Below are 27,797 nucleotides of genomic sequence, written 5' to 3'. Positions count from 1 at the left end.
CATTGGTGACACCAGTTGTGATAAAACTGAGTTGATCTGGTGGGAAGTGGTCTTCAAATAGTCTTTGATATACGGCAGCAAATGAAGCCTGCAAATCATGGTTATAAGTTGTGACAGTTGTAAATCAGGTCACTCACATGACCAACCCAATTTTACAACTTTTTTTTCCCCAGTGGTCACTAAGCAAACACCCACGGTTGATAATCAAAGCCATGATTTGCTATGCTCAATTTTGCCAAAACCAAGAAGTAAATGTCAGTTTTCAGCAAAATATGGCCATGTGACTGTGGGACTCTGCAAATGATCATAAATTCAGGCTGGTTGATGAGTGCCTGAAATGTCATGTGGTTATCGTGGGGGGGGGGAGGGGGGAGGGGAGCCATCAAAACTGTGGTTATAAAGTGATTCACACAGTTGTTAAGTAAATCTGGCTTTCCCGTTGACTTTGCTTGTCAGAAGCTGGCTGGGGAAGTTGCAAACAGGGGTCCTGGGATCCCAGGACATTGAAACCCTCATAAATACATGCCAGTTGTCAAACAGCCAAATTTTGACCATGGGGATGCAGAGAGGATAAGTGTGACCTTTTTTTCCAACACTATTGTAAGTTTGAACGGTTATAATCATAATCATAATAGTAAAGTTGGAAGGGACCTTGGAAGTCTTCTAGTCCAACCCCCTGCTCAGGCAGGAAACCCTTTACCATTTCAGACAAATGGTTATCTGATCTCTTCTTTAAAAACTTCCAGTGTTGGAGCATTCACAGCTTCTGGAGGCAGGTTGTTCCACTGATTAATTGTTCTAACTGTCAGGAAGTTTCTCCTTAGTTCTAGGTTGCTTCTCTCCTTGACTAGTTTCCATCCGTTGCTTCTTGTCCTGCTTTCAGGTGCTTTGGAGAAGAGCTTGACTCCCTCTTCTTTGTGGCAGCCCCTGAGATATTGGAACACTGCTATCATGTCGCCCCTCACCCTTCTCTTCGTTAAACTACACATACCCAATTCCAGCAACCGTTCCCTATATGTTTTAGCCTCCAGACCTCTGGTCATCTTTGTTGCTCTTCTCTGTACTCTTTCTAGAGTCTCAACAACCTTTTTACATCGTGGTGACCAAAACTGGATGCAGTATTCCATGTGTGGCCTTACCAAGGCATTGTAAAGTGGTGTATTCAAACGTTTTAAGAGGAGTTTCACATGTTTTAGTGGTCTGCAATGAAACCTAGTACACAGAAGGCTAGTGTATCAGGAAGAATGGTTCTAGTTTGGATGGTTGCTTAAAAAGAATGCTTTTTTTTACTTTCAGTTCATACTCACTGTTGATTCCATTGTCTAAAACTGAAATGATGATTATCAATAGATAAGAGGAAGGTTGACAGCATTATTAAAATTGGATTATCGTGTTTGCAGCATGTCTGGTTCTAGCAGAGGCATTTGCTATCCCTAAATAAACTTTGTAAGCAGTGTTGCTTTATTGCAGCGATTGTCATTGGATTATGATTTAGATTGCCTGTTCCCCATAGTGTTGTCTCTCATAAATCTGGACGATTATGAATGATGTGGTTGGAATCTGCGCAGGAGGAACATGGATTTTAGAGGATTATTTGGGATGCGGTTAACGTCTGGATATCTGTGGTCAAATGGCTTCTGTGGAATTTCAGTTAGTGGGAGCTGGTTATTAAAAATTGGAGTGTGTGTTGCACATTGTTTAGAAACTAATGGAAACGTTTTGTTTGGAAAAAGTTATGTCACCTGCCTGTGCATCTTTGGTAGAGTTGAAGAGAGACACAGAACTGATGCTAGTGATTTAACTACACATTTCAAAAGAAGGTAATATATGTAGCTTTGTTTGCTTGCAGACATTTCATTACCCAACTAGGTAACAGCATCAGTGCTAATGGGGTTTGCTCCCTGTTAATATACTGTAGCTTGCCCTGGCAGTGTTGGTGGGGGTGTGGTTTACTCTTTGGCAGTTTCTTGATTAGAGTGTTGTTTTCTACTTGATTGTTTGTCTGGTGTTAATCCCAGCTTATCTGGGCAAGCTACTGCTTGTTCTGCTGCATTTTGAGTCACCCGTAGCTTCCTATTAGTCTTCAGGGTGCAGTCTTATATGGGTCCAATAATCCAATTGTGAGACGGCCACAATAAGGGCATAGGTGGCTGTCTGAAGGGCCTCCCTATCAAGGAAAGGGCGCAACTGGTGCATAAAACAAACCTGGGCAAAGGCCCTTCTGGCCACAGCCGCTACCTACTCTTGAGCTACATAAACAAGTCCACGTTGCTCACCAATCTCAAATGGGAACATGCAGCCTACTTCTAAGATTAAAGATGGTAGCATCCCCAACCTTGAGGGCTTCAAAGTATGGTCAGTCTAATTTAAAAGAAAAGAAAGGAAAAGAAGGACAGGGGGTGACACAATAGCAGTGTTCCAGTATCTCAGGGGCTGCCACAAAGAAGAGGGAGTCAAGCTATTCTCCCAAGCTCTTGAAGGCAGGACAAGAAGCAACAGATGGAAATTAATCAAGAAGGGATCCAACTTAGAACTAAGGAGAAATTTGTCCGACAGTGAGAACAATTAAATAGAAGGCTTGCCTCCAGAAGTTGTGGATGCACCGTCGCCATCGGGTTTTTAAGAAGAGATTGGGCAGCCATTTGTCCAGGATGGTATACAATCTCCTGCTTGAGCAGGGGGTTGGACTAGAAGACCTCCAAGGTCCCTTCCAACTGTTATTCTGTGAAGTCTGCCCTGCCCAATCCAGAACTGAACAGCCTCCAGACACTAGGCCAGTGCAAGATTGTCATCAAGCCTGGAAGTGATTTCCTTGCTTACTTCATAATCTGCATCATAAATCTGGGCAATGAATGGCACCTAAGTTTGCGGCAAAAGGAGAGGAGAGAAAAGGAAATTCTGTTGCATAAGCAGAAATCCATTGGCACACTGTTGGGTTTGGCTGCTGATCTCTGCAGTTGGGCTGCTGATCACTACATCATGCTGATCGTGATGTTGATATTCTAGATGGGAACAGGAATATATAGGTACATTTCAGAGAGTTTGCATTTTATGAACCCGTGACTGCTCTATCATGTTAAAAATCTTCCCTAAGGTTTTTGGATTCCCTTCTTAGGAACCAAGAAGACTGCCTTTAGGAGCCAAGACAGCATAAAATCCTGTGGCAAGTAAAATCAATACATTTATTAAGGCATAACTTTTTCTTGTTCTGGCTAAGTTAGCGTTCTTGGCTTCCTTTATATTTAAAGAAAGGAAATTCACATTTGAAGTTTTAAATTTCCGAGTTCCTTTTCTCCATTCCCTCTTATTGTTTTTTTTTTTAAAAGAAAACTATTGTAAATACCGGTAATTGTAAGCCATTATTTTACATTATAAACTCATTTTGAAGCACTGGCAGAAAGGCAGCCCTTTTGTTGAGTAAGTCAGTAAATAAATACAGGTAGTCCTCAAATTACAACAGTTCGTTTAGAGGCTGCTCAAAGTTAAGCAGCACTGGAAAAAGTGACTTATGACCATTTTTCACCCTTACGACCGTTGCAGCTTGCCCATGGTCAAGTGATCAAAATTCAGATTATTCTATTCTATTATTCTATTAGTTATATTTATATACCGCCCTATTCCCTGAGGACTCAGGGCGGTTTACAGGGAATTAAAAATCCAAAATACAAAAATTAAGAACCAAATTAAAAAATATTAAATTAACCCTGTAGTCAGTTAAAAAGAACCCCAAATTAAAAATTCCTCCTCAGTCTGGGCCCGAGAGCTCGAAGAGCCAGGTCTTCAGGCCCCGGCGGAATGATCGAAGGTCGGGGGCAGTTCTCAGCTCCACCGGCAGCTGGTTCCAGAGGGCAGGCGCTCCCACCGAGAAGGCCCTATCCCTGGGTGTCACCCGCCGGCAGTCTCTTACCGGCGGGACCCTGAGCAGACCCTCCCTGTGGGAGCGCACTGGGCGAAGGGCATTTGATGCCGGCAGCAGGTGTTCCCTCAGATATCCCGGACCCAGGCCCAGATGCTTGGCAACTGGTTCACATTGATGACGGTTCCATTGTCCCGGGGTTATGTGATCCTATTTTGTGACCTTCCGACAACCAAAGTCAATGGGGAAGACAGAATTACTTAACAACCATGTTACTAACTGAACAACCTCAGTGGTTCACTTAACAACTGTGGCAAAAAGGGTTGTAAAATGGGGCAAAACTCACTCAAAAAATGTCTCGCTTAGCAACAGAAATTTGGGTCTCAATTATGGTCATAAGATGAGGACTTCCTATAAAATATGTTTTTTTAAAAGTCCAGAGCAGTGGCCCCCAACCTTTTGGGCACCAGGGACCGGTTTTGTGGAGAGAGGTTTTCTGCGAACCGGAGGCGACGTGGTTTTGTGTGCTGCCTGCATCCCACGCATGGGGCTTTGCTTATTTGTGCGGACCGGCTGCTGGCATGCCACGGCCCAATGCCGTTCCGTGGACTGGGGGCTGGGGACCCCTGATCCAGAGGAAGCTGACAAAGATGAAAGCAGAAAGAGGGAAAATGTTGGGAAATGCTTTTCTTCCTTTCAATGCTTTGTTTTACTCCTCTGTTAAGAATATATATTTCAAGGAGTCTCAGCTTTTAGATGCTGGGTTGCCCTTTTTTAAGGTTGCCTTTTTTGCATTTTGCCCATGAAAAGTTCTGTACGCATTCAAAGGCAACTCAGCTGCCTAGTGTTTGTCATCTCGCTGGAAGATAGGTTATATTTATAACCCACACACTTCAAATCTCAAGTGTCACCCAGCAGGTCTCTCTGAATAGGGAGTTTGCGCTGATTAGGAAGGCCAAAAATATTCGAAAACAATGTTATAGATTTAAATACTTAAGGTCGACTGTCTGAAGGACATCCCTCTGTGCTGAAAGCTTACGTGGCTAAAACTTTGCTAAGGCAGTTTCTTCTGGTTCATTCCAAGATACTTAAAATTTGTGTTGACCGAGGAAGGACTATATTGCTCTATAAGCAGAATGGGCATTATGATGTACCATGTTTTGCAATGAGCCTCTGTACGCAGCGATGCATTGTATTTTAACCACTTAATTAACCTGAGTCAAAATCCCCTTGCTGGGATTTTACTTTAATTTGTTGCAGTTGAACTGTACCTATCTTTTCTGCAAACAAATGTCAACTACAAGCTCAAATTACACAACCTACTTAATGCACGGTTAGCTGAATACAGTAAATGTTTACTGAATCACGCTGTCTTGGTTTGTGCACTGCACTGAAGAATAAACTAATCACACTGCCTTGGTTTGCAGAACAGAACAACCCACAAACCAGTTAGCTATAGCATACTTTAGCCAGTACTATATGTTTTGACTTTGGGAAACTTTAGTTCTAGGAAGAGCTCATTTGTTATCCAATCTCAGTACTGTCTCTAACTGCACCCTTCTTTAAGATTGTCCCTACTGTGTTAGGAGTAGGAAGCTGACACTGAATCCCACCAATGTGGAATACTTTCAACAAGCAGAGAAATGGGTCGTCTTCTCTAGATTAAACTGTAGGTAAAAGGTAAAGGTTCCCCCGCACATGCGTGCTAGTCGTTTCCGACTCTAGGGGCCGGTGCTCATCTCCGTTTCAAAGCCGAAGAGCCAGCGCTTGTCTGAGAATGTCTCCGTGGTCATGTGGCCGGCATGGCTAGACGCCAAAGGCACATGGAACGCTGTTACCTTCCCACCGTAGCGGTCCCTATTTTTCTACTTGCATTTTTTATGTGCTTTCGAACTGCTAGGTTGGCAGAAGCTGGGACGAGTAACAGGCGCTCACTCTGCTACACGGCACTCGGGATTCGACCCGCCAAACTGCCTACCTTCTGATTGACAAGCTCAGCGTCCTAACCCACTGAGCCACCACGTCCCTAAACTGTAGTTGTCCTAAAAAAGCAAGATGTACAGCATGGGGTGGAGGCCCAGGTGACTGCAATGGCAAACAGTGCCTATTTTTGGCTTGGAATAGCTGTATTTTGGACAGCTGTAAAATTGACAGCTGTAGCCATTCTTGGACGTGAGAAAATGGCCACAGTGATCGAAATGCTTTAATAACCTTGCATGTTAGATTGTAGTAAACACTCTACATGGGGGCTACAATAATTTTGGGCTCTATTGTGGTTTATAAATCAAGGACTACCTGCAGCTACTTGGATGTAGGTTTTCTAATGTGCTGTTCCTCAGTATGGGAACCTTTATAGAGGCATCATTGTGTGCAGCTTGTTTTTTTTTAATGTATTTATGACACATGCACCTCCTCACCAAGCTTTGAGATTCTCTTGCCGTATTTTTAGCTTTTGAGTGCCTTGGAAGTACTGTTCAGACTTTGCTGTTTTCCTTTGTAAATTGTTCTGAAGCCTGTGGTTGTCTCATGTTTTCTAAATGCTCAGTTCAAGCAATAATTTCAAAGATGAAACAAAATCACGTGAAGTACTAATACCACTTTACAATGCCTTGGTAAGGCCACACCTGGAATACTGCATCCAGTTTTGGTCACCACGATGTAAAAAAGATGTCGAGATTCTAGAAAGAGTACAGAGAAGAGCAACAAAGATGATTGGGGGACTGGAGGCTAAAACATAGGGAACGGTTGCTGGAATTGGGTATGTGTAGTTTAATGAAGAGAAGAGTGAGGGGTGACATGATAGCAGTGTTCCAATATCTCAGGGGCTGCCACAAAGAAGAGGGGGTCAAGCTATTCTCCAAAGCACCTGAAAGCAGGACAAGAAGCAACGGATGGAAACTAGTCAAGGAGAGAAGCAACCTAGAACTAAGGAGAAACTTCCTGACAGTTAGAACAACTAACCAGTGGAACAACCTGCCTCCAGAAGTGGTGAATGCTCCAACACTGGAAGTTTTTAAGAAGAGACTGGACAGCCATTTGTCTGAAATGGTATAGGGTTTCCTGCCTTAGCAGGGGGTTGGACTAGATGACCTCCAAGGTCCCTTCCAACTTCTTCTTCTTCTTCTTCTTCTTCTTCTTCTTCTTCTTCTTCTTCTTCTTCTTCTTCTTCTTCTTCTTCTTCTTCTTCTTCTTCTTCTTCTTCTTCTTCTTATTATTATTATTATTATTATTATTATTATTATTATTATTATTATTATTATTATTATTATTATAAAAAAAACAAAATCTACATGGATAAAAAATTGAGACCGGTTGAGTAAAATGCCTTGGCTGTTTAAAATCTGGATTATTCAAGGACAGTCTAAATCTGAAATATTTGTAGTGTTTTATGTTCTCTAAACCTTCTGTCAGTTTTTCTTAGCCACATTGTATGCTGCGAAGTACTAGTGGCTATTAATAGCTGATTGCTTTGGAAGGGGAAAAGACAAAAGAATTATTTATATGGCACTTGCATTTATTTAATTATCACAAGTGCTTTTATGCTGTTTCAGAGCTGTTATTATTATTTTAAATTTATTGTATCCCATAGGCTCCAAGCAGCTCAGAAGGAGAACAATACCGTGTTATCCTGGCACAATAAACATATAAAATATATCACATATAATGTTCAACTAGATTATCTAACAAAGCAACCCCCAACTTTTTGGGCGCCACGGACCAGTTCTGTGAAGAGCAGTTTTTCCGTGGACCGGGTGGGGTTGTGATTTCATGGTTCCGCATGTGTGTGGATGGGGCTTTGCTTGCTTGTGTGGACCGGTTCTGTGTAGGCTGTGGACCTGTGCCAGGGCCATGGACTGGGGGTTGGGGACCTCTGATCTAACACCATCATTATTCTCCGAATCATCTACTCCTTTGTCCCCAAATATGCTTTTAGAAAGTGAGCTCTTCAGAAACTCTAATATTACCAAGAATGAAGTTGCAAATACTGTTTCTGGTTTGAGCTTATTCTATAGCAAATATGCTTGAGGTTCATAATGGGGGAGGGGGCATCACAAGGAAAATTTGCAAGGAAGAGTTTCCTCACGTTGCCTTTTGCAGGGTTTTTGTTATTGGCTGTTTCCACTCTGATGGTGTTTTGTGAACAGGAAAGCTGTGCATAGCTTCTGTTTCCTTTGAGTGATTGCAACACGCTCTCGAAATGTGAAATACTGTATACCCACTGGTCCAAGAAAAGTTGGAGACCCTTTGATATACAGATTGTGTGTCTGTGTAGGTTGGAGGGTGTATGTATTATTATCAGCCCAAGTCATCTGTGGGATGATGGCCCCTTTGTTGAAGGTTATAGATCTTCAGTGTAATTTACTATATTAGTCTAATGTGGATTGGTAAGTTATGTTTTCAAATTTTTCAGTCTGGGGTTGATTGAGTGTGACTGGCTTAAAGTAACCCATGCAGTTGTCCGACACTTTAACAACTATACTGTATCTTGGGCTGAGAGAGAACAACTGGCCCAAAAGTCTTTCAGTGAGCTTCCAAGGATGAGGGGAACCAGAACCTGGGTGTCATCACACTTTGTCCAACATTTTAACCACTACAGCATGTTGCTTCTTGAGCCGATAGAATGTGACCGGATGCTTGGATTACAGACTTAAACATGCACCAACGTTGTGATGCAGATGTTAAAATGGCAAATGATATTTTGGGATGTATTAACGAGAGCATAGGGCCCAGACCATAGGACATCTTCTTCCTTGGTGAGGCTGTACTTGGAATACAATGTCAGTTCCAAGCACCAACAGTCTAACAAGGACATTGACAGGTGCAAGTTTAAGAAGAGACCTACAAAATAGGGATGAGAAGAGAAACCATGTCATGTGGGAATGGTTAATGGTAGTACGAAAGAAGAGAAGGCTGAAGGGAGACGTTGAATATCGTCTTTGAATATCGAATGGATTGTCACAAACAAGAAGGAACAGAATTCTCTGTTGCCCCTGAAGACGGTACTAGTGTTAAAGCTACAGGAAAGTAGAGCCAAGTGACATATTAGGAGGAACCTCCTAATGGTAAAGCTGTCAATCAGTAAATTAGATTATTTTATAAGTTTTTAAAGCGGAGGCTGGATAGCCATCTATCCAAAATGATTCATCAAATTCTGCGCTTAGGAGGAAGTTGAATTAGAAGACGCTGGAGAAATCTTCCAAGCCTATTGATTCTTTTAAAGGAGATTTTTTATGTCCCTTGCTGTGCTGAAGAATTCTGTCAGGTGCCCTAATAATTTCCTATTCTTCTCTACAGGATTCCGAAGGAGGCCTTTACGTTTGCATGAATACTTTCCTGGGATTTGGAAGGGAACATGTAGAAAGGCATTATCGTAAGACTGGACAATGTGTATACTTGCACATCAAGAGGCACATGAGAGAGGTAAGTGCTGCTCAAGTCAAGACCTCAGAAGGCTGCTTCAAAAAAAGGTTATTTTAGCATTTATACTTGTTTGAAAATGTAATTTGATGAATGGCTTTATCAAGGTGTGCAGTTCACGAATACCTATTGGCAGGGCTTTTTTTGTCATAGAACGCTCAGAACGGAGTTCCGGCACCTTTTTTGGATAGAACCTTATAGGGTAGGCAAGGCGGGTTGTATGACATGTGTGAGTTCCGGCACCTTTTTCTTTTACAAAAAAAGCACTGCCTATTGGGAACATTCTGCTCCCAACACCTGCTCCAATCTCCGTCTTTGCAATGAATCTGAACTGCGGAGAGATTCCTTGGTTTTGTAGATATAGAGGAACGTGGTCATAGAAGCTTTGGTAGTGATGATCTCTCTCTATTTGAAATTGATTAGATCCCACTTTGAGTACCATGTTCTGTTCCGGGCATCTGTTACCTTTTAAGGTGTAGGTCAGGTCAAGAAACAGAAGCAATGGGGATTCCAGGAATGTTGCTCATTAATAGAAAAGAATATTTACGGCTTGGAGTTGAACTTCCTGCAGATGTTTCATTACCCAGCCAGGTAACATCTAGCTGCATTAAGATGTTATATAGTTGGGTCATGAAATATCTGCAAGAAAACAACCAAACTCAGAGAGCATTGAGGGATAGGATAACAGAATCTTGGAAACATAGCTGAGTTTCTTTTGTTCCACATTATACAAAACATAATCAGGGCAGGTTCATGGAGGTTGTTTTTCACACTTTCCAATTTTTTCCCCAGGACTGAATTTCTCTTCCTTTAATGCTTCATTGCTGTCTCCCCACTTCCTAAGACCAGGACTATATAGTATTTCTTTACTGCACCGTGATTTAAGAAGGGTTTGAATGAACTGAAACAGCTTTAGGAAGAGGACTAGCAGGATCAATAAGGCCAGGAAATCAAGACCTCGACTTACAACCATTCATTTAGTGGCCATTTGCAGTTACATTGGCCTTGAAAAAAGTTATCAGCTATCACCCTTACAACCACTGCGGCATCACCATGGTCACATGATCAAATTCGGGCCTTTGGCAGCTGGCAGGTTTTTATGACACCTGCACTGTCCCAGGGTCATGTGACCACCATCTGTAACCTTCCCAGCCAGCTTCCTACAAGCCAAGTCAGTGGGGGAAGCCAGATTCGTTTAAGGACTGCATTAACAACTGCAGCGATTCACTTAACAACTGTGGCGAAAAGGGTGTAAAATGGGCAAAACTCACTTAACAACTGCCTGGTTCGGTAGCAGAAACTTTGGGCTCATAAGTTGTAGGCTGCCTGTATATTAAGAGACGTGGTTATATTTTGCCTAAAGAAATTTGCGAGGGGATGTGAAAGCGCTTTTAAGTACAAGAAGCAAACTTGATAGCAAGTTTTAAAAGGGCCGAAGCTACCTTACCATTTCAGCGCTTCCACTGTCTGATTCTAAGGCTGTAGAGTTGCTATACCTGTTGTCCTTAATTTGGTCTTCTATGCATTTAGTCCATTTTCCCCCCCCCCCTCCTTTCATTGTTTCTCCTAGGCTCTAATTACTAGAGATTCCAGATCATTTAAATTTTCAGGATCAAAATAATGTCATGAACATGTCCTTGGTTATTGATGTTTCCTCCTGCAAGTTTAAAAGCACGCTCAACTTCTTCCCATCTAGGCTCTTTCAATATATGTTGAGTGTATATGCTGAATAAATAAGGGGAGATTGTCATTTTTTGCTGACTTGGAGTGAGTCCATCTCACCCTATTCTGTCCATACGAATGAATGAACCTTTATTATATATGGACGCGGTGGCTCAGTGGGTTAGGACGCTGAGCTTGTCGATCAGATGGTCGGCAGTTTGGCGGGTCGAATCCTGAGTGTCGCGTAACAGAGTGAGCGCCTGTTACTCGTCCCAGCTTCTGCCAACCTAGCAGTTCGAAAGCACGTAAAAAATGCAAGTAGAAAAATAGGGACCACTACGGTGGGAAGGTAACAGCGTTCCGTGCGCCTTTGGCGTCTAGTCATGCCGGCCACATGACCACGGAGACGTCCTTGGACAAGTGCTGGCTCTTCGGCTTTGAAACGGAGATGAGCACCGGCCCCTAGAGTTGGAAACGACTAACATGCATGTGCGGGGGAACCTTTACCTTTACAACTTGTGTACAGTGAGATTGGCTGAGCCTCCCTTTGTGCCCTCCCACCACCACCGCAACTCACAGTGACAACAAACCCACCATCTTGTTACACCATGTGAGCTAATTGCACAACACACCGGCCTCGCAAGTCAATCATACGTAGAGTTATTTCCCGTTCAGGAGCCTGACAGCCCATGGATAGAGGCTGTTCTTCAGTCTGCTGGTACGTCTGGCTATACTTCTGTATCTCCTACCCGATGGGCTTCCTGAGCTATGGATAAGTTTCTTGGGATAATGAGATGTTTTGGGGGGGTCCCATTTCCCTGAGTGCTTTCCAAAGCTTATGTAACTGACACAGCTGAAGGCCTTTCTATAATCAATGAGGGGTGTGTGATGCCTCAGAGGTTAAAGGTGGTGATTTGTCAGCTATAAAGATGATAGCCCGGATTCGAGACCCTGAGCGCTGTGTGACAGGGTGAGCTCCCGTTACTTGCCCCACCTAGCAGTTTGAAAGCATGAAAATGTGAGTAGATAAATAGGTACCACATCAGTGAGAAGATAATGGCATTCCATGCGCCTTTGGCATATAGCCATGCTGGCCACATAACCACAAGAAGTGTCTTCGGGCAACGCTGTCTCCCTTGGCTAAGACACAGAGATAAGCACCACCCCTTAAAAGTCAGACACCACTGGACCTTTTACCTTTATAAACCAATATAAAGCTCATGCTTTATAAACCAATGAAGCTCATGGCAACATCTTTTGGTATTCTTTCTCAGTTATCCAACATGCATCAGAAATAATGTCTTCCATTTCTTAGACTTTTCTAAAGCCAGCTTGACCATCTGGCACTCCCCCCCCTCCCCACGAAGGACTTTATTTTGCCTTGGACGATCCTATGTATTATGAACTTAAGAATGTGAAAATAAGGATGTGTATGATTTGCAGGGTCTTAACAGAATCTCCTTTTCTTTGTTATTGGCATGTATGTGTAGACTGACTTCCTTCTCTTTGTTGGGCACGATGCGGTTCTCCAGATTTGCTGGCATGGCTTGGTTACAGCGTTTATTGATTCCTCTTCTGCTGTTTGCTGTACTTCTGCTTGTTTTCCATCAGTGCCTAAAGCCTTCTAACTGGAGTATTGCTCTAACTTCTTCTTTTCATCCTAGATCAGACATGTCAAACACGAGGCCCGGGGGCCGGATCCGGCCCGCGAAGTGGTTTCATGCGGCCTGCAAAGCCATCCTGGAAACAGTGAGGGAACGGCCCCCACTGCCTTGGCCCTGGCCCAGAGACCCACCTCCTGCCAGAGACCCCCAAATCTGTCCCACTCCTGCCCAGGCCCCCATAGGCACCCTTGATGCGAACGATGTAGAGCTGGCCACGCCCACCCAGTAGGCCATACGCACTTTAGCCACGCCCACCCAGTAGGCCACGCCCACCGATGTCACACCCACCCGGCCCCTTGAGGGCAACCGCAGTGCTGATGCGGCCCTCAATGAAATTTGAGTTGGACACCCCTGTCCTAGATGTTCTTGTAAATCGGGAATATTATCTAATATATATTGGATCTGACCTGTAGTGTACATAATTTCAGTGTATTCCTTCCATCTTCATTTGATTTTCTTGGAATCAGTTACTATCTACCTATTTGCATCCTTTGGCGTGCCAATTTAGCCCATAGCCTCCTTCTGAATCATAAGATCTTTTGGAAAACTTTTTTCCCCCCATGTCTATTTCCATTTTCATTGTCCTAATATAGCTTCTTGTGTGTTCTAGTAAGCCTTTGTTAATTTCCTTCCGGAGTGTTTTTCCGCCTTTGCTTTGGCTTCCCTTCTTGACAATTACCGCCATTTGCTCTGACATCAATTTTGTTTTCTTCTGTTTCTTGGGCTTTGCCGGTCTCCGCCTTCGTCCTTAAGAACTTGGAAATATCGTCCATTTTCATCATCTACCACACCTTGTCTGCTGTAATCTTCTCTGCATGCAAATAAAGGTCCTTCTGTGTTAGATGTTTTTGTGCCAGCCATGGCAGTTCCCCAAAAAGGTCATCAGATGGGAGCAAAGAGGCATCTTTGCTCCCACTGGTGGGTCAGGGGTCTCCGGCCCTTGCAGCCCCATTGGAGAGAGTTAATGGCCCTCCAGCCCCCTCACTCTCATTGGTAAGGGAGGGGCTGAGGACCCCCATAAAAACCTCTGCTCAGGGGCTGTTCCCTTTTTTGTTGCTCTCTTGTTGCTCTCTTGTTCAAGCTCCCTCTGGGAATGATCCATGAGCTCAATCCAGGCATGGATGCCTCCATGCCAGGGAACTCTTTCTCTTTACTCTATCTTTAAATAAAGCTTCATCTGATTGCATCCCTGCGTGCTGCCTTTTCCTTGGAAGCACCTCAACGAACCATTGGTCTTGTGAGGCCATCTCACAAATTGTTTTCATTCTCCTGTTCCCCTGGCTCCACATCAAAGCAAAACCTGCCATTCTCTTTGAAAATGGTGGGTGTACGCTCAGAATCATACTGTGGAAATTGGTTAGTTTTCTCCTTCCATTTTAGCTTGCAGACAAGCAGCTCCTGATCTACTGCACAGTCAGCAGTGTATAAAGTTCATAAATAAAAGAATAAAGGAATGCCTCTTCCATAAATGATGGGCCTCCACATCTCTCTTTAAGCTCAGTGTTTCTCTTGGAATAGTATTTCTGGCATGTCTCATTGCCAGTCTATCTGTGCTGATGAGGAGCACCTGTGACTGCTTCTTTACAAAGGGTACAGGTAAGAGGAAGGTGGAACTGCAACATGATTTAATATTGCTGTACATCTTTCCTTATATTTATCCATCAGTTAAGGATAGATGTATTAAGAATATATCATTTAAGAATGTATTAACTTGCATAGGATGGCATATTTCACCAGTGTCAAAACTGAAACTTATTACACCTTAGGCCTGATATTGCTGATCCTAAACCCAGATGAAAAGAAGGAAGGATGGACAGTCGTAACAACCCTGTCCATAAAAATGTTCACTGTTCCTGAAACAACAGGTGCAGTTCAATCAGGTCTGACTGAAATGTTTGGAGAGCAGCTGTTGCCTAATGTATTGAACAGCACACACAGATCTTACCCTCAATCCGACTTGAGGACGTCTACCAGTATCATGCATATTTGTCCTAGTTGGTGGGATGTAGGGAACAGTACTGTGGCATGCAAAGCAGCTTCTATGTTATATGTTCTGGGTAGCATAGGAGAGCCAGCTTGATGTACGTAGTGATTAAGACACCAGGGCAGAAACCGTGAGTTCTAATCGTACCTTAGGCACAAAGCCGGCTAGATGATCTTGGATCAGTCCTAGAAAGAAGGCAAGTGTGAACCACTTCTGAAATCTTGCTGAGAAAACTGCACTGCAAATGGTTGCCAAGAATCAACAGAAAGAAAGAAAGAAAGGAAGGAAGGAAGGAAGGAAGGAAGGAAGGAAGGAAGGAAGGAAGGAAAGAAAAAGAAAAATGTCAATGTTGCTGGGGATAAAACATGACTTTTGTTGTGCTTATAGCACATGAAAAATGTGCCCAAACTGTACTATCAACACTGTTGTTGAGTTATATCAACGTGGTTAGCATAAAATGCAACACACGGCATGACTACCATTAAGGAAGTAACCTAATCTAAATCTTCTGTATCTTACAAAAAAACAACAACACACATTTAGGGGAGGTTATAAGAGGTCTGAATGGAGATACTCTGATCTTGTGATGATGTGATCTTGTCGATCATTTATTCATTATTTATTAATTTCAATAAATTAATCAATTCTAGGCCCCTCCAATCCTAGCAGACTCTGAGCAGCATCCATACGTGTGGCAAGCAGAGTAGAAATTATAGATTAAAAGTAAGTTCCGAAATATCCCAAACACCATTAGCAACAATTCACATGCTGTAATGCAGGGGTCTTCAAACTTGGCCCTTCTATGACTTGTGGACTTCAACTCCCAGAATTCCTCAGCCAGGCACACTTGGGAGGCAGGAGGAAGAATCAGACTGGTCAACAAGCAACCAAAAAAGATTTCTGAGTCCACAGAAAGAAAGGAGGCATGAGATGCATTTCAGAAATAACCCACCCTAGATTTTTGGAGAGTAAAAGAAGAGATAGATGAATACTTTCAGTCTTGCAAGATTCTAATAGTGTAATCTTACAATAATGATAGTTGTGTTTCTTATCTGGGCTATTTTGAAGGACTCACAGACATTCTCCTGCAGGAGAGAACTTGATAACACATCAAATCCCAAAGTCAGGCTAAAAGATCCAGGCGAAAAGCTATAAAAGACCCTTTATAGCTTTTTCAAAAACTCAGGAGAAGAGCACAATTTAATTGTTTCTTGCTAAACAATAATGAAAGAATTAGTCATGGAAAACAGATCAATAAAAGGTTCTGAATATAGGACAGGGCAATTTTCAGTAATGTCAGAAGTGGATCTCGTAAAAAATGGAGAGGGGAGAAAAGGAAAAAATGTGTAAAATAGAACAACTTCCTAAAGGAAGGGTCTTGTATGAAATAGATTAGAAGGATTTACCTCCCAATGAATGAATGGAAAATGGATGTAAAAATAGAGGATCTACAAAGTGCTTCTACACTGCAGCGCAGTATAGGATAAAATGGCTAAGCTTGAATGAGGAGTTGGAGGTCTGATTATTAAATATGGTAAGAGTGGTTCATGATAAAGGAAAAGTAAAATAAAATAATAACAAGTCCATAGCCCTATAGCAGCGGTAGGCAACCTTGGCTCTTTTATGACTTGTGGATTTCAGCTCCCAGAATTCCTGAGCCAGCCAGCCAGCTCAGGAATTCTGGGAGTTGAAGTCCACGAGTCATAAAAGAGCCAAGGTTGCCTACCCCTGCCTATAGTGATTTTCCATCACACCATTTTATGATTGCCTGGGAGAGATAATTTAACTTCAGTCCCTTCTCCCTTTAGCCCTGTCCTGGCGGAAACCCAATAAAATTAAGCTTGGTACAACTCAACCCACCTCACAGGTCCCCTAAAGGTGCTTTTTCAAGAAGCAACTGGACTCTTTGTTTTTCCTTGAAGACGTTTCACTTCTCATCCAAGAAAGTCAGAACAGAAGAAGCTTCTTGGATGAGAAGCGAAACATCTTCAAGGAAAAACAAAGAAAGTCCAGTTGCCTCTTGAAAAACCACCCTTGGTGGTTATCTCCATAGACACCTCGTAGGAGGAAAATGTGTTGCGTATGTTCACTGCCTAGAGTTATTTGTAAAAATTATAATAAAGGCAGGATTCAAATAAATAAATTGATGGCTCAGATGGAAAATACACTTATTAATCATCTCAGCTTACTTTCTGTTATTTTATAAATGCTTCCAGATTAATCATGCAGGTCTCTGGATTTATGCATACAGTTTCTTATTGCTTTGCCTGTCAACTTTTGTTATGAGAGAAAAAAAAAATTTCCTTTTTCTTTTTGGTAAGCTGCATGTAAAGTCGTCCCTCTGGATGTGCTTCATTCTCAGTTTTTGGCAATTCACGCTTTATGTCAAGAAATCTCAATACATGTTTCATTTATTCAGCAGTAGCGGCCCACATTGAATAAATGTAATCTGTTCTAAACGCTACTTAGGGCATGCTTGGGTAGGTACGGAGTATTTTATTTTCTGTTTTGACATTTATATCCAATTCCTCTTGCTAAGTACAGTTCCGAATCCTTCCAAGCATTTTGTAATTTACCACCTCGTGTTAGAAATAATTTCCCTTCAATGATCAGCTTTGTAGCAGCTGGCACCAGTGGCTCTCCTTCTCCAGCTTGGCGTTATAAAATTGCTTTGACGGTTTTGTAGCAAAGCACTTACAAAAATCTCTCTGGGAAGTTAAAAAAAAGGAAAGATTGTATCTGCCAGATTCTGGAGCTTTAAGAGAGAGGGGGGAAAAAATCACAAGACACCCAGTCACATATTGTGCAGTGCAAAATCCTGTGCTTGATTTTGATTTTCTTTGTAGGAGGTAGATCTCCTGAACTTTCTGGAAATTACCAGAAATAGAGCACTTCAGGGGCACTTAAAAAGGTAAAGGTAAAGGTTCCCCCGCACATGTGTGCTAGCCGTTTCTGACTCTAGGGGCCGGTGCTCATCTCCGTTTCAAAGCCGAAGAGCCAGCGCTTGTCCAAGGACGTCTCCGTGGTCATGTGGCTGGCATGACTAGACGCCAAAGGCGCACGGAACGCTGTTACCTTCCCACCGTAGTGGTCCCTATTTTTCTACGTGCCTTTTTATGGGCTTTCGAACTGCTAGGTTGGCAGAAGCTGGGATGAGTAACAGGTGCTCACTCTGCTACACGGCACTCGGGATTCGACCCGCCAAACTGCCGACCTTCTGATCGACAAGCTCAGTGTCCTAACCCACTGAGCCATCGCGTCCCCTTTCAGGGGCACTTAGAACATAGCATAATAGAGTTGGAAGGAATCTTGGAAGTTTTTTTAGTTCAACCCCCTGCTCAAGCAGGAGACCCTAAACCAGGGGTCTCCAACCCACGGTCCGTGGACCGGTAGTGGCCGTGGCATGCCAGCAACCGGTCCGCACAAACAAGCAAAGCCCCATCCGTGGGATGCAGGCAGCACACAAAACCACGCAGTCTCTGGTCTGTGGAAAAACCTGTCCCGGTCCCTGGTGCCCAAAAGGTTGGGTACCTCTGCCCTACACCATTTCAGATAAATGGTTGTCCAGTCTCTTTTTGAAGGCCTCCAGTGATGGACCATCCACAACTTCTGGAGGGAAATTGTTCCATTGGTTGATTGCTCTCACTGTTAGGAAATTTCTTACTTCTAGGTTACTTGCCTCCTTGGTTAGTTTCCATCCATTAGTTCCTGTCTTGCCTTTTGATGCGAGCCCCTCAAATATTGGAACACCACTATCATGTTTTCCCTAGGCCTTCTTTTCACTAGATTAAATAGCTGTAACTGTTCTTCATATGTTTTAGCTTCCAGCCCCCTAATTCTTTCTTGTTGCTCTTCTCTGCTCTTCTCCAGAGTCTCAACATCTTTTTAATAACGTCGTGACCAGAACTGGATGCAGTATTTCATCCAGTTTTGGTCGCCATGATGTAAAAAAGATGTCGAGACTCTAGAAAGGGTACAGAGAAGAGCAACAAAGATGATTGGGGGACTGGAGGCTAAAACATACAAGGAACGGCTGCTGGAATTGGATATGTCTAGTTTAACGAAGAGAAGAGTGAGGGGTGACATGATAGCAGTGTTCCAATATCTCAGGGGCTGCCACAAAGAAGAGGGGGTCAGGCTGTTCTCCAAAGCACCTGAAAGCAGGACAAGAAGCAACGGATGGAAACTAGTCAAGGAGAGAAGCAACCTAGAACTAAGGAGAAACTTCCTGACAGTTAGAACAATTAACCAGTGGAACAACCTGCCTCCAGAGGTGGTGAATGCTCCAATACTGGAGGTTTTTAAGAAGAGACTGGACAGCCATTTGCCTGAAATGGTATAGGGTTTCCTGCCTGAGCAGGGGGTTGGACTAGATGACCTCCAAGGTCCCTTCCAACTTCTTCTTCTTTTTCTTCGTCTTCTTCTTCTTCTTCTTCTTCTTCTTCTTCTTCTTCTTCTTCTTCTTCTTCTTCTTCTTCTTCTTCTTCTTATTCTTATTATTATTATTATTATTATTATTATTATTATTATTATTATTATTATTATTATTATTATTTGCAGTCTTACTAAGGTTTTGTAAAGCCTTAATAGAACTTCACGTGATCTTGCTTCTGTCCCTCTATTAATGCAGCCTAGGATTGCATTGGCTTGCTGCAGAGCTGTATTTTTGGAAATGCAGATAATACTAATTTTAATTTACAGTGGAAACCTTAGAATCCCCCACTGTCCTTTCCGGTTTCTTGGCAATTTTTCCAGCACATTGTAGAAAACTATTGAAGATATGTACCGGCAGGCTTGGCTTGCAAATTGTTTACACATCAGTGAGGACTACTGAGAACATGTAAACTTGTCAGCCCCCTGGCCACAGAAGCTAATATACAGTATTTACCAGTTGTGTTCGATGAAAGATGATTTGGCGTTTACAACTTTGTGTTCTTCTATTACCGACTAGACACATCAATGCAGATGAAGACACTCTGTATACAAGTACCATAGCCCTCAATTTACAACAGTTCACTTAGTGACCATTCAAAGTTACAACAGCCCTGAAAAAAGTGACTTATGCCCATTTTTCACACTTACGACCATTGCAGCACGTGATTTATATTTGGATGCTTGAAAACTGACTCATATTTATGACAGCTGCAGTGTCCTGGGGTCACTTTTTGCGACCTTCTGACAAACAATGGCAATGGGAAAACCAGATTTGCTTAACAATTTACTAACAGTTGTTACTAATTTAACAACTGCAGTGATTCACTTAACAAATGTGGCATGAAAAGTCGTGGGGTGAAACACACTTAACAATTTTTTCACTTAGCAACATAAATTTTGGGCTCAATTGAGGATTACCCGTACCTTTGGGTGCCTCAGACATGAAATATATAGATATATCAGATGCATTGTTACTTTAAATAATCTTGAGGTCATCAATTGCATCTGTAGGAAAAAGGCATCTCATAAGGGACCTTGAAACAAAGATCTCTGCTGAAAGAAAATGTCTGGAACAGTATAAGTATCTGTTATAATTTTCTGTTGTTTTTATTTATCCATTCACTATTTGATTTAGTTGCTTGCATGACTTATTAGGAAGGCTTTTTCTGTTTAGCTAAAGAATTGCTCTGATTGCAGTCTACTTTAGGCTTAATTTATAATTATTTAACATCCTGGCTGCAACAAGATTTGCATGCCTTTTTTTAAAGCACTCTGAATATTTTAGGCAGTAGAATGGTTTTTAAGCCTCCTCTAACCTTCAAAATAACTCAAAAAAGGGGGCTAACATTTTGAGCTTGTCACTTTTGGGGGGAAGGTTTGTGCCACTACTGGGCTGAAGGTTACCTGTAGGCCACATTTTTGGCATACTCACCTATTTTTTATGGTAGCCAAGACAAATAGATACTATGTATGTATGTATGTATGTATGTATGTATGTATGTATGTATGTACAGAGATAGTTATATAGATATATAGTAATTCTGTAATAGAACTTTTGTATGCTTATATCTATTGTAAAAATAGTATGCCTTTGTACTATTACAATTATTTTAGTTTAATTTTAGGAAGTGGAACCACATTCGTGCCAACAAGTATACAATTGAAAGATGAAGATCAGATAAAGATTGGTGGAAATATATGCATTTGTAGACTTAAATTTCTGTACATGGATGTACATGAGGGGGGGTGTTCATCAAAGTCAAGATAGTAACTATGATCACACAACTGTGGGAGCCATCTTGACTTTTCTGACCTCTTCCCACACTCCTGCATACTTACCCCACTCTTTACGCCCCTGTAGCTCAGTTTTGAACTTTTTTGTAGGATTTCTAAAAAGTCTTCCATATAACGGATTGCTTTAAAGACACGTTTTCTTTGAAATTTTGCTTTCAGGATATGTAGCTAATGGGTCTAAGCACCACTTTGAATTTTAAGGGGATAGGCCATTTGTGTAGGACAAATCAGTAACTCCTCAAAGTTGCTGTAACTTTTCCTGGGATTACATGGCTGCCCCACACCATTGCAGAGTAGTCTCAGGAAAATATCTTTTTGATTTAAGGAGTTGCTGACAGATGACATGTATATTCTGGAGCACTTTCCCCCCTTCAAATGCAAAAACTTGCAGCACCCTAGTATTCATATATATGAACTTTTTGTTAAAAGTTTAGATTTTTTTAAAAAAACTTTTAAATAAAAAATTGCAGATAACTAGTTGCTGGGTTTTATCAACTATATGAATGCTTTGCAGATGTTTATGCATATTGTAGATTATTCATTGGCATTCTTCAGTCTCGAGAGACTATGGTATCGTGCTCTGGAAAGAGGTCCTAAAGCAGCATCTGGTGTGGCTAAAAAGGCCAATTCGAGAGTGGCGGTCCCTTCCACCCTGAGGGCAGATACAATCTGTCCCCTGTCCAGCCCCCAGATTTCGTTGGTTCCAGGACTGCCTCTGTGCCTTAGCCTGCCGCACAAGTGTCTCTTCGAATTGGAGAAGACCATGCTGCGTCTTTAGCCTCCAAGCTAAGCGATCAGAGGTCAAGGTTTCCCAGCTGTTAATGTCCATTCCCAAGACCTTTAGATCCCTCTTGCAGATATCCTTATATCGCAACTCTGGTCTCCCTCTGGGGCACTTTCCCTGCACTAGTTCTCCATACAGGAGATCTTTCGGAATCCGACCGTCAGCCATTCTCACGACATGCCCAAGCCGGCGTAGACGTCACTGTTTCAATAGTGTATACATGCTAGAAATTCCAGCACATTCCAGGACTGCGCTATTTGGAACTTTGTCATGCCAGGTGATGCCAAGAATACGTCGGGGACAGCGCATAGGAAAGGTGTTTAACTTTCTCTCCTGCCGTGCGTAAAGGGTCCAAGACTCACTGCAGTACAAGAGTGTGCTCAGGACGCAGGCTCTATAGACCTGGATCTTTGTATGTTCTGTCAGCTTCTTATTAAGATTATAATATATAACATAATGCATGTATATGCATTATGCATTATCTACAGTGCATATTGTATTAAGTATAGGTGTATGTATATTAAATTTAGAACACAAATGTTTTCCATAGTTTGCAGGTTTGTAGTGTTGTAGTTTGAATATATGCTAATAATAAGGTTGGAATTGGATTAGATTTAGATTAGATTAGATTAGATCAGGTCAGATTAGATTACATTAGATCAGATTAGATTAGATGTGGTAACAGGATTATACTCTGTCTAGATCTATTTCTTCTCAAGTTTCCCAGTTAGAAGCAACAAGCAGGAACATTTTTTTAATCACCTTTCATTGGTGCATCAATTACATCACTTTCTGAGAAAACATGACTTTAAAAGTGTGCTGTTAACATCATGGCTTGACTATCATAAAGGGAAGCCCATGTCTTGTCTGGAAACTTGGGTTGATACAAAATTTGGTAGCCAGTTGGTCTTGAGAGAAATCCAAAATTCTTGCGTCTATTCTTAAGGCACTGTACTAAATGCCAATTTGTTTCTGGACAAAATAGAAATTTGTGATTATTCCCTTTAAACCTCAGGAGTGTCCAATCTTGGCAACTTTAAGACTGGTAGACTTCAACTCCCAGAATTCCCCATGCCTGGCTGGGGAAATCTGAAAGTTGAAGTCCACAAGTTTTAAAAGCTGCCAAGGTTGGACACCCCCGCTCTAAATGGTTAAAGTCCAGCTCTTTGACATGTATTCTGCAGAATTGAGGGTCAAACATTTTTTATAGAAGGTTAATAAATATATTAGCTTGATAAACATCTTTTTGAACAGGTGTTTTAATGGCTGATTAATTGCTAATTTTAATTATTAATTGCATCTACTTTGAGATTAATTTAACATACTATATCATCATTGGGAGGCTGGTGTGTGGTGTAGTTGGTTCACATGGTGTGGTAGGATGGAGGGTTTGTTGTCACTGTGTGTTGGGGGGAGAGAGCACGGGGGGAGGCTCAGCTAATCTCAATGTACACATGTTGCACTTTGACAATAAAGGTTTATTATTATTATTATTATATAGCCTGTTAAATTATTAAAAGTGTTATTTTGTGTAATTATTTAAATTTATTGGGTGGTATTTGCGTACTCCCAAAGAACAGATTTAATCGTAGAGAGAAATCTACTTTTTAAATACTTTTATGGACAGGTGTCTAGCAGGTATAGTGTCACAGAAATACCATGATGTAAGGCCAAAGATTTTACCCAATTAGTAAAATGGGGAATATTTTTCAGTGCCATTGTTGTTGTTTTATCTTATTATGGCTTTCTTTATATGCCTCTTTCTTTGGAAAGTTGACATTTGTTGTAATTTTCACTGACACTGATTTGCTATTACACTTAGAATCCAGCTGTTCTCAACAGTATGTAGTATGTATTTATGTTCCAAAAATAGGTGATATTTTGGGAGCTTATCCTCCAAATTTTATGTTTCAAGACAGCCTTCTCTCTGTTCTGCCCAGATGTGATGGAATACAGTGCTCTGAATTTTATTGTGTTCAAGGTAATCCCAGAAGAATAGTAGAACAACAGAGATGGAAGGGACCTTGGAGGTTTTCTAGTCTGACCCCCTGCTTATCTGGAATATCTCCGGCTAGGGAAGGATTCATTAGGAGAGGGGAAGCATCTCAATTCTATCCATTTTTCCCCAACACATTACATTTGTCATACTCCCATCAAAAGCATGGTGTTGACCAGTGTTTGATGAAATGTGTACACTTCTCATTGAACTTTTGTGGTGGTGGCAGGATAAGTTGAGCCTCAGCTCCCATGTTTTTTGGGGGGCAGGGAAGGAAACCCTTAAATCGGTTACAAAGTCTATGGCAGTCTTCTTCAATCTGATGTTCTCCTAATGTATTGAATTTCAAAGTTTATCGTTCTGAGTCAACATTGATTTGAGAAAGGTTGGTGCATGATATAAATGCTCTCTGTGTCTTCACCCGAATGAAATATATGATCAAGAGTCATATTTTATAAATACATGATGGCATTAGTTGCACTTGATATTTCTTGGATATTTGGGGATGAATCTAGGTTAAGTAGAAAAATAAGGAACACTCCGGTGGGAAGGTAACAGCATTCCGTGCGCCTTTGGCGTCTAGTCATGCCAGCCACATGACCACGGAGACGTCCTCGGACAAGCGCTGGCTCTTCGGCTTTGAAACGGAGATGAGCACCAGCCCCTAGAGTCGGAAACGACTAGCACGCATGTGCGGGGGAACCTTTACCTTTACCTTTACTAGGTTAAGTAGAACAACTTTCTGCAATATGAATGCCCTTCAAATGTGTGGACTTTGTATACACCACTTTTTTTTAGCAATGGGTTTGTTTTCTGTGAAATTCTGACTGTTGAAGTCCACATATTTAGACGGCAGTTAGGTTGGAGAAGGCTGAACTAGAGGCAGGGATGAAAACTTTGTTTAAGAAACAGGTAAGTAAAAGGCTACTTTTTCAGGAAAGAATGTATCTGCACCTGTTGGAATACTTCTAAATCTTTGTTAGGTCTTAGTATCTGTGTGCCACGACTACACTATCAACAATGTGCAATGATTAACTAGTAATTCTATTATCACAATCATTGTTGCTGTTTTGAATTTGCTTTTATAACAACTCTGTGTGGTGCAATAGAACCAATTTCTAGTTACTGGAAATAATAGCATCTATTTTACACCAGAGTATCAATGCAGACTGATTTTATGTGGGTTCCCATTTTTTTTCTGAATATATGGGGGGGGGGGGAACTTTGTAGCAACGTTCGATTTTTTAAAAACTTTCTTCTTCCGCTTCCTCCTCATCCTCTTCTTTTTTATCTATTTTTTCTTTCTTTCTTTCTTTTCAGAAGGTAACAGGGGCATCTGGTGGAGCTTTACCAAAAAGGAGAAACACCAAGCTATTTTTAGGTATTGTAAAGAGCTGTTTTCACACCCTTCTTCTGACTAACCTAGGTGCATGCATTTTTTCGTTTTGAGTTTTGATTCACACTGGTTTAAGTGCAACTTCTATAGCTGATGGGGTAGGCTTTTAAATTTAATATATTTAATATAAATTTAATATATAATAAGATTTTTAATATTTAAAAAAAATCCCTTTATAAGCTGCTGTCCTGTGGAGGGATTCCCTCATTGCATTGAGAATTTTTGAGGGATTCACGTACTGTCTGTCTTTTCCCCTTGATGTACTCTACAAACACTTTGCATGACTTAGTAAATTCGATCATGAATCCTTTCTTCGTGTTGCTGAAGGTCCCATGGAAAGAGACAGAACAACAGAGAGACTAATTTCTAATTTCCGACTCTCGAGTTGGTCTTTGCTTAATGAACACAAGCCCTTTGTTCTGAATAAAGCGATGACACGTTTTCTATCTGCCTTAATGCTAAGAATTTTGTGGCTTTTGTTGGGATTAACTGTGGCGTGTTATAATCCACATTTGCTTTTCTGAAATCAGTAGAGTGTAATTTGGTAGAGGTCACAGTAGATGTATATGTATATTTGTGCTTGCAAATTATATGTTCTGGGTATGACCCTTTTTATTGATAGTTTCCTCTGCCTTTTTAAGAGATAAAGAAGCAATGAGACACCTCAGGAGAAAGGAACTGGGTGAAAGTCTTTATGAAAAGTTATGGCATGTTTTGAGGTTTAGGGATCAGCTGGAATAATTGTGTGTTTTATTTACTATCGCATGCCATTTTTCTCCCCCCCCCCGCTCTCAAATTCTTTTCATCCCGTTTATGAAATTTATGGATTTTAGTAAGTTCTTGTGTTAAAGCCAGGGTTGAAAGAGGAATTAAAAGAAAATATTATTCATACCTTCAGCTTCGGTGTAGAATATACTGTATTATTTATTTATTAAATTTACATCCCGTCCATCTCGCTGTGAAGCGACTCTTGCTTGCTGTGGAGCTGTCAAAACACGGGCTTGTCAAAAGAAAGAGGCAGCAACTCTCATTTAGCATCACAAATAAGCAGGGATTCAAAGCCAGACTTTTAAAGAAGTGAGAACCCAGATCCCTTTGGTGAATGAATCCATTATTTTTGCTTTTACACCTGTTCGGAAATATTTAATCTTCAAGTTCTTCCCACCTGACTAATGAAGAAATGAGTGTATTTTGGATCTCATGAAAAATGAAGGGTACTTCCTTTTTGTAAATTCAATGAAGATGATTTAAAGGCCCAGTGATGATGGGGATGGGATGGATTTGAAGTTATGATGGCACTGAAAAAAGTGAACTTACAGCTGCAGGATCCTTTTAGTCATGTGATCGTGATTTGGTCACAAGCAGTGATCATGTGTTGTCTCACTTAACAACCACCACACTTAATCACAAATTTTCCAGTCTCTATTGTGGTAAGTCAAGGTCTACCTGTAGACTAAAGTTAAAGAAAGATGTTAGGATTTGGGGGCTCTACAGATCTGTAATGCAACTAACAGCTTCACTAAAAATAGCAAAACCTTTGAAAAAGGGTGATGATTGGGATATTAATTTAAACCACAATCTCTGTTGATTCCTCCTGCCTTTAGCCCACTTGTACCCTGAAAACTCTGTGAAACCATTAATTGAGGCTTTTCTTAAAAGATAACAGGACTCGGCCCTCTCCATTTACTTTAGAATTTGAGCACTTATCCAAGGCATTTTTTTCCTGTATTGGACAACAATCACTTTTTCCTAAACCAAAGAAAGCATCTGTTTTAAAAACTGATCCAGAAAATCTGGGTTGAAGCTAGTTCAAAACTAGGTTTATCAAGTGTATTAGAAACTTGGGTGTAATAAGCATTTGAAGGAATGTACAGTAACATAGTCTATTTCTATGGGGGTTTAACTAGGCTCTTGCTTAGTTTTATTCAGGTTTGAGCAATATGGGAACGGTTCCTGGAATTGGGTACGTGTAGTTTAACGAAGAGAAGGGTGAGGGGTGACATGATAGCAGTGTTCCAATATCTCAGGGGCTGCCACAAAGAAGAGGGAGCCAGGCTGTTCTCCAGAGCACCTGAAAGCAGGACAAGAAGCAACGGATGGAAACTAGTCAAGGAGAGAAGCAACCCAGAACTAAGGAGAAACTTCCTGACAGTTAGAACAATTAACCAGTGGAACAACCTGCCTCCAGAAGTGGTGGATGCTCCAACACTGGAAGTTTTTAAGAAGAGACTGGACACTCATTTGTCTGAAATGGTATAAGGTTTCCTGCGTGAGCAGGGGGTTGGACTAGATGACCTCCAAGGTCCCTTCCAACTACTTCTTCTTCTTCTTCTTCTTCTTCTTCTTCTTCTTCTTCTTCTTCTTCTTCTTCTTCTTCTTCTTCTTCTTTTTCTTTTTCTTTTTCTTTTTCTTTTTCTTCTTCTTCTTCTTCTTCTTCTTCTTCTTCTTCTTCTTCTTCTTCTTATTATTATTATTATTATTATTATTATTATTATTATTATTATTATTATTATTATTATTATTATTATTATTGGATTTAATTCTCTCAGACTGTGGGGGAAAACCCCCAAAACCTCCAGGTTTTTCAGGAAGCATTATAATGCCCACAAATTAAGTAGAGAAAAGGCCAATGAAAAAAGCAACGTTACATTTTAGTTTGGTTTTTCCTGTACTGGAATAAAAAGCTTGTATAGAATTCAGGAAGTTTTTCCTCGGGTTATCGAATTATCACCACGGACGGTCTGCTCATTGCTCGGTCTGCCTGTCCTGAAGCCTACTCACATCAGTGGTGTGTGGAGTTACCAATTGC

General features: G+C 41.3%; 1 protein-coding gene across 5 annotated transcripts in view; it reads left to right on the top strand.

Moving 5' to 3' along the window:
• Positions 1 to 27,797, top strand: part of USP13 (ubiquitin specific peptidase 13) — a 99,320-nt gene that overhangs the window by 8,650 nt on the left and 62,873 nt on the right. For 4 of the 5 annotated variants that reach the window (XM_081328777.1, XM_081328775.1, XM_081328776.1 and 1 more), the window contains exons 2-3: positions 9,152 to 9,277; positions 24,913 to 24,973. In XM_081328777.1, coding sequence (XP_081184903.1) covers positions 9,152 to 9,277; positions 24,913 to 24,973 — 187 coding nt within the window. The remainder of the gene's footprint in view (positions 1 to 9,151; positions 9,278 to 24,912; positions 24,974 to 27,797) is intronic. The other variant, XM_081328778.1, reaches the window with a different exon arrangement.

Source organism: Vipera berus (assembly GCF_964194415.1).
Source record: "Vipera berus genome assembly, chromosome: 5".
Taxonomy (NCBI): domain Eukaryota; kingdom Metazoa; phylum Chordata; class Lepidosauria; order Squamata; family Viperidae; genus Vipera; species Vipera berus.
This window is presented reverse-complemented; position numbering and strand designations above follow the sequence as displayed.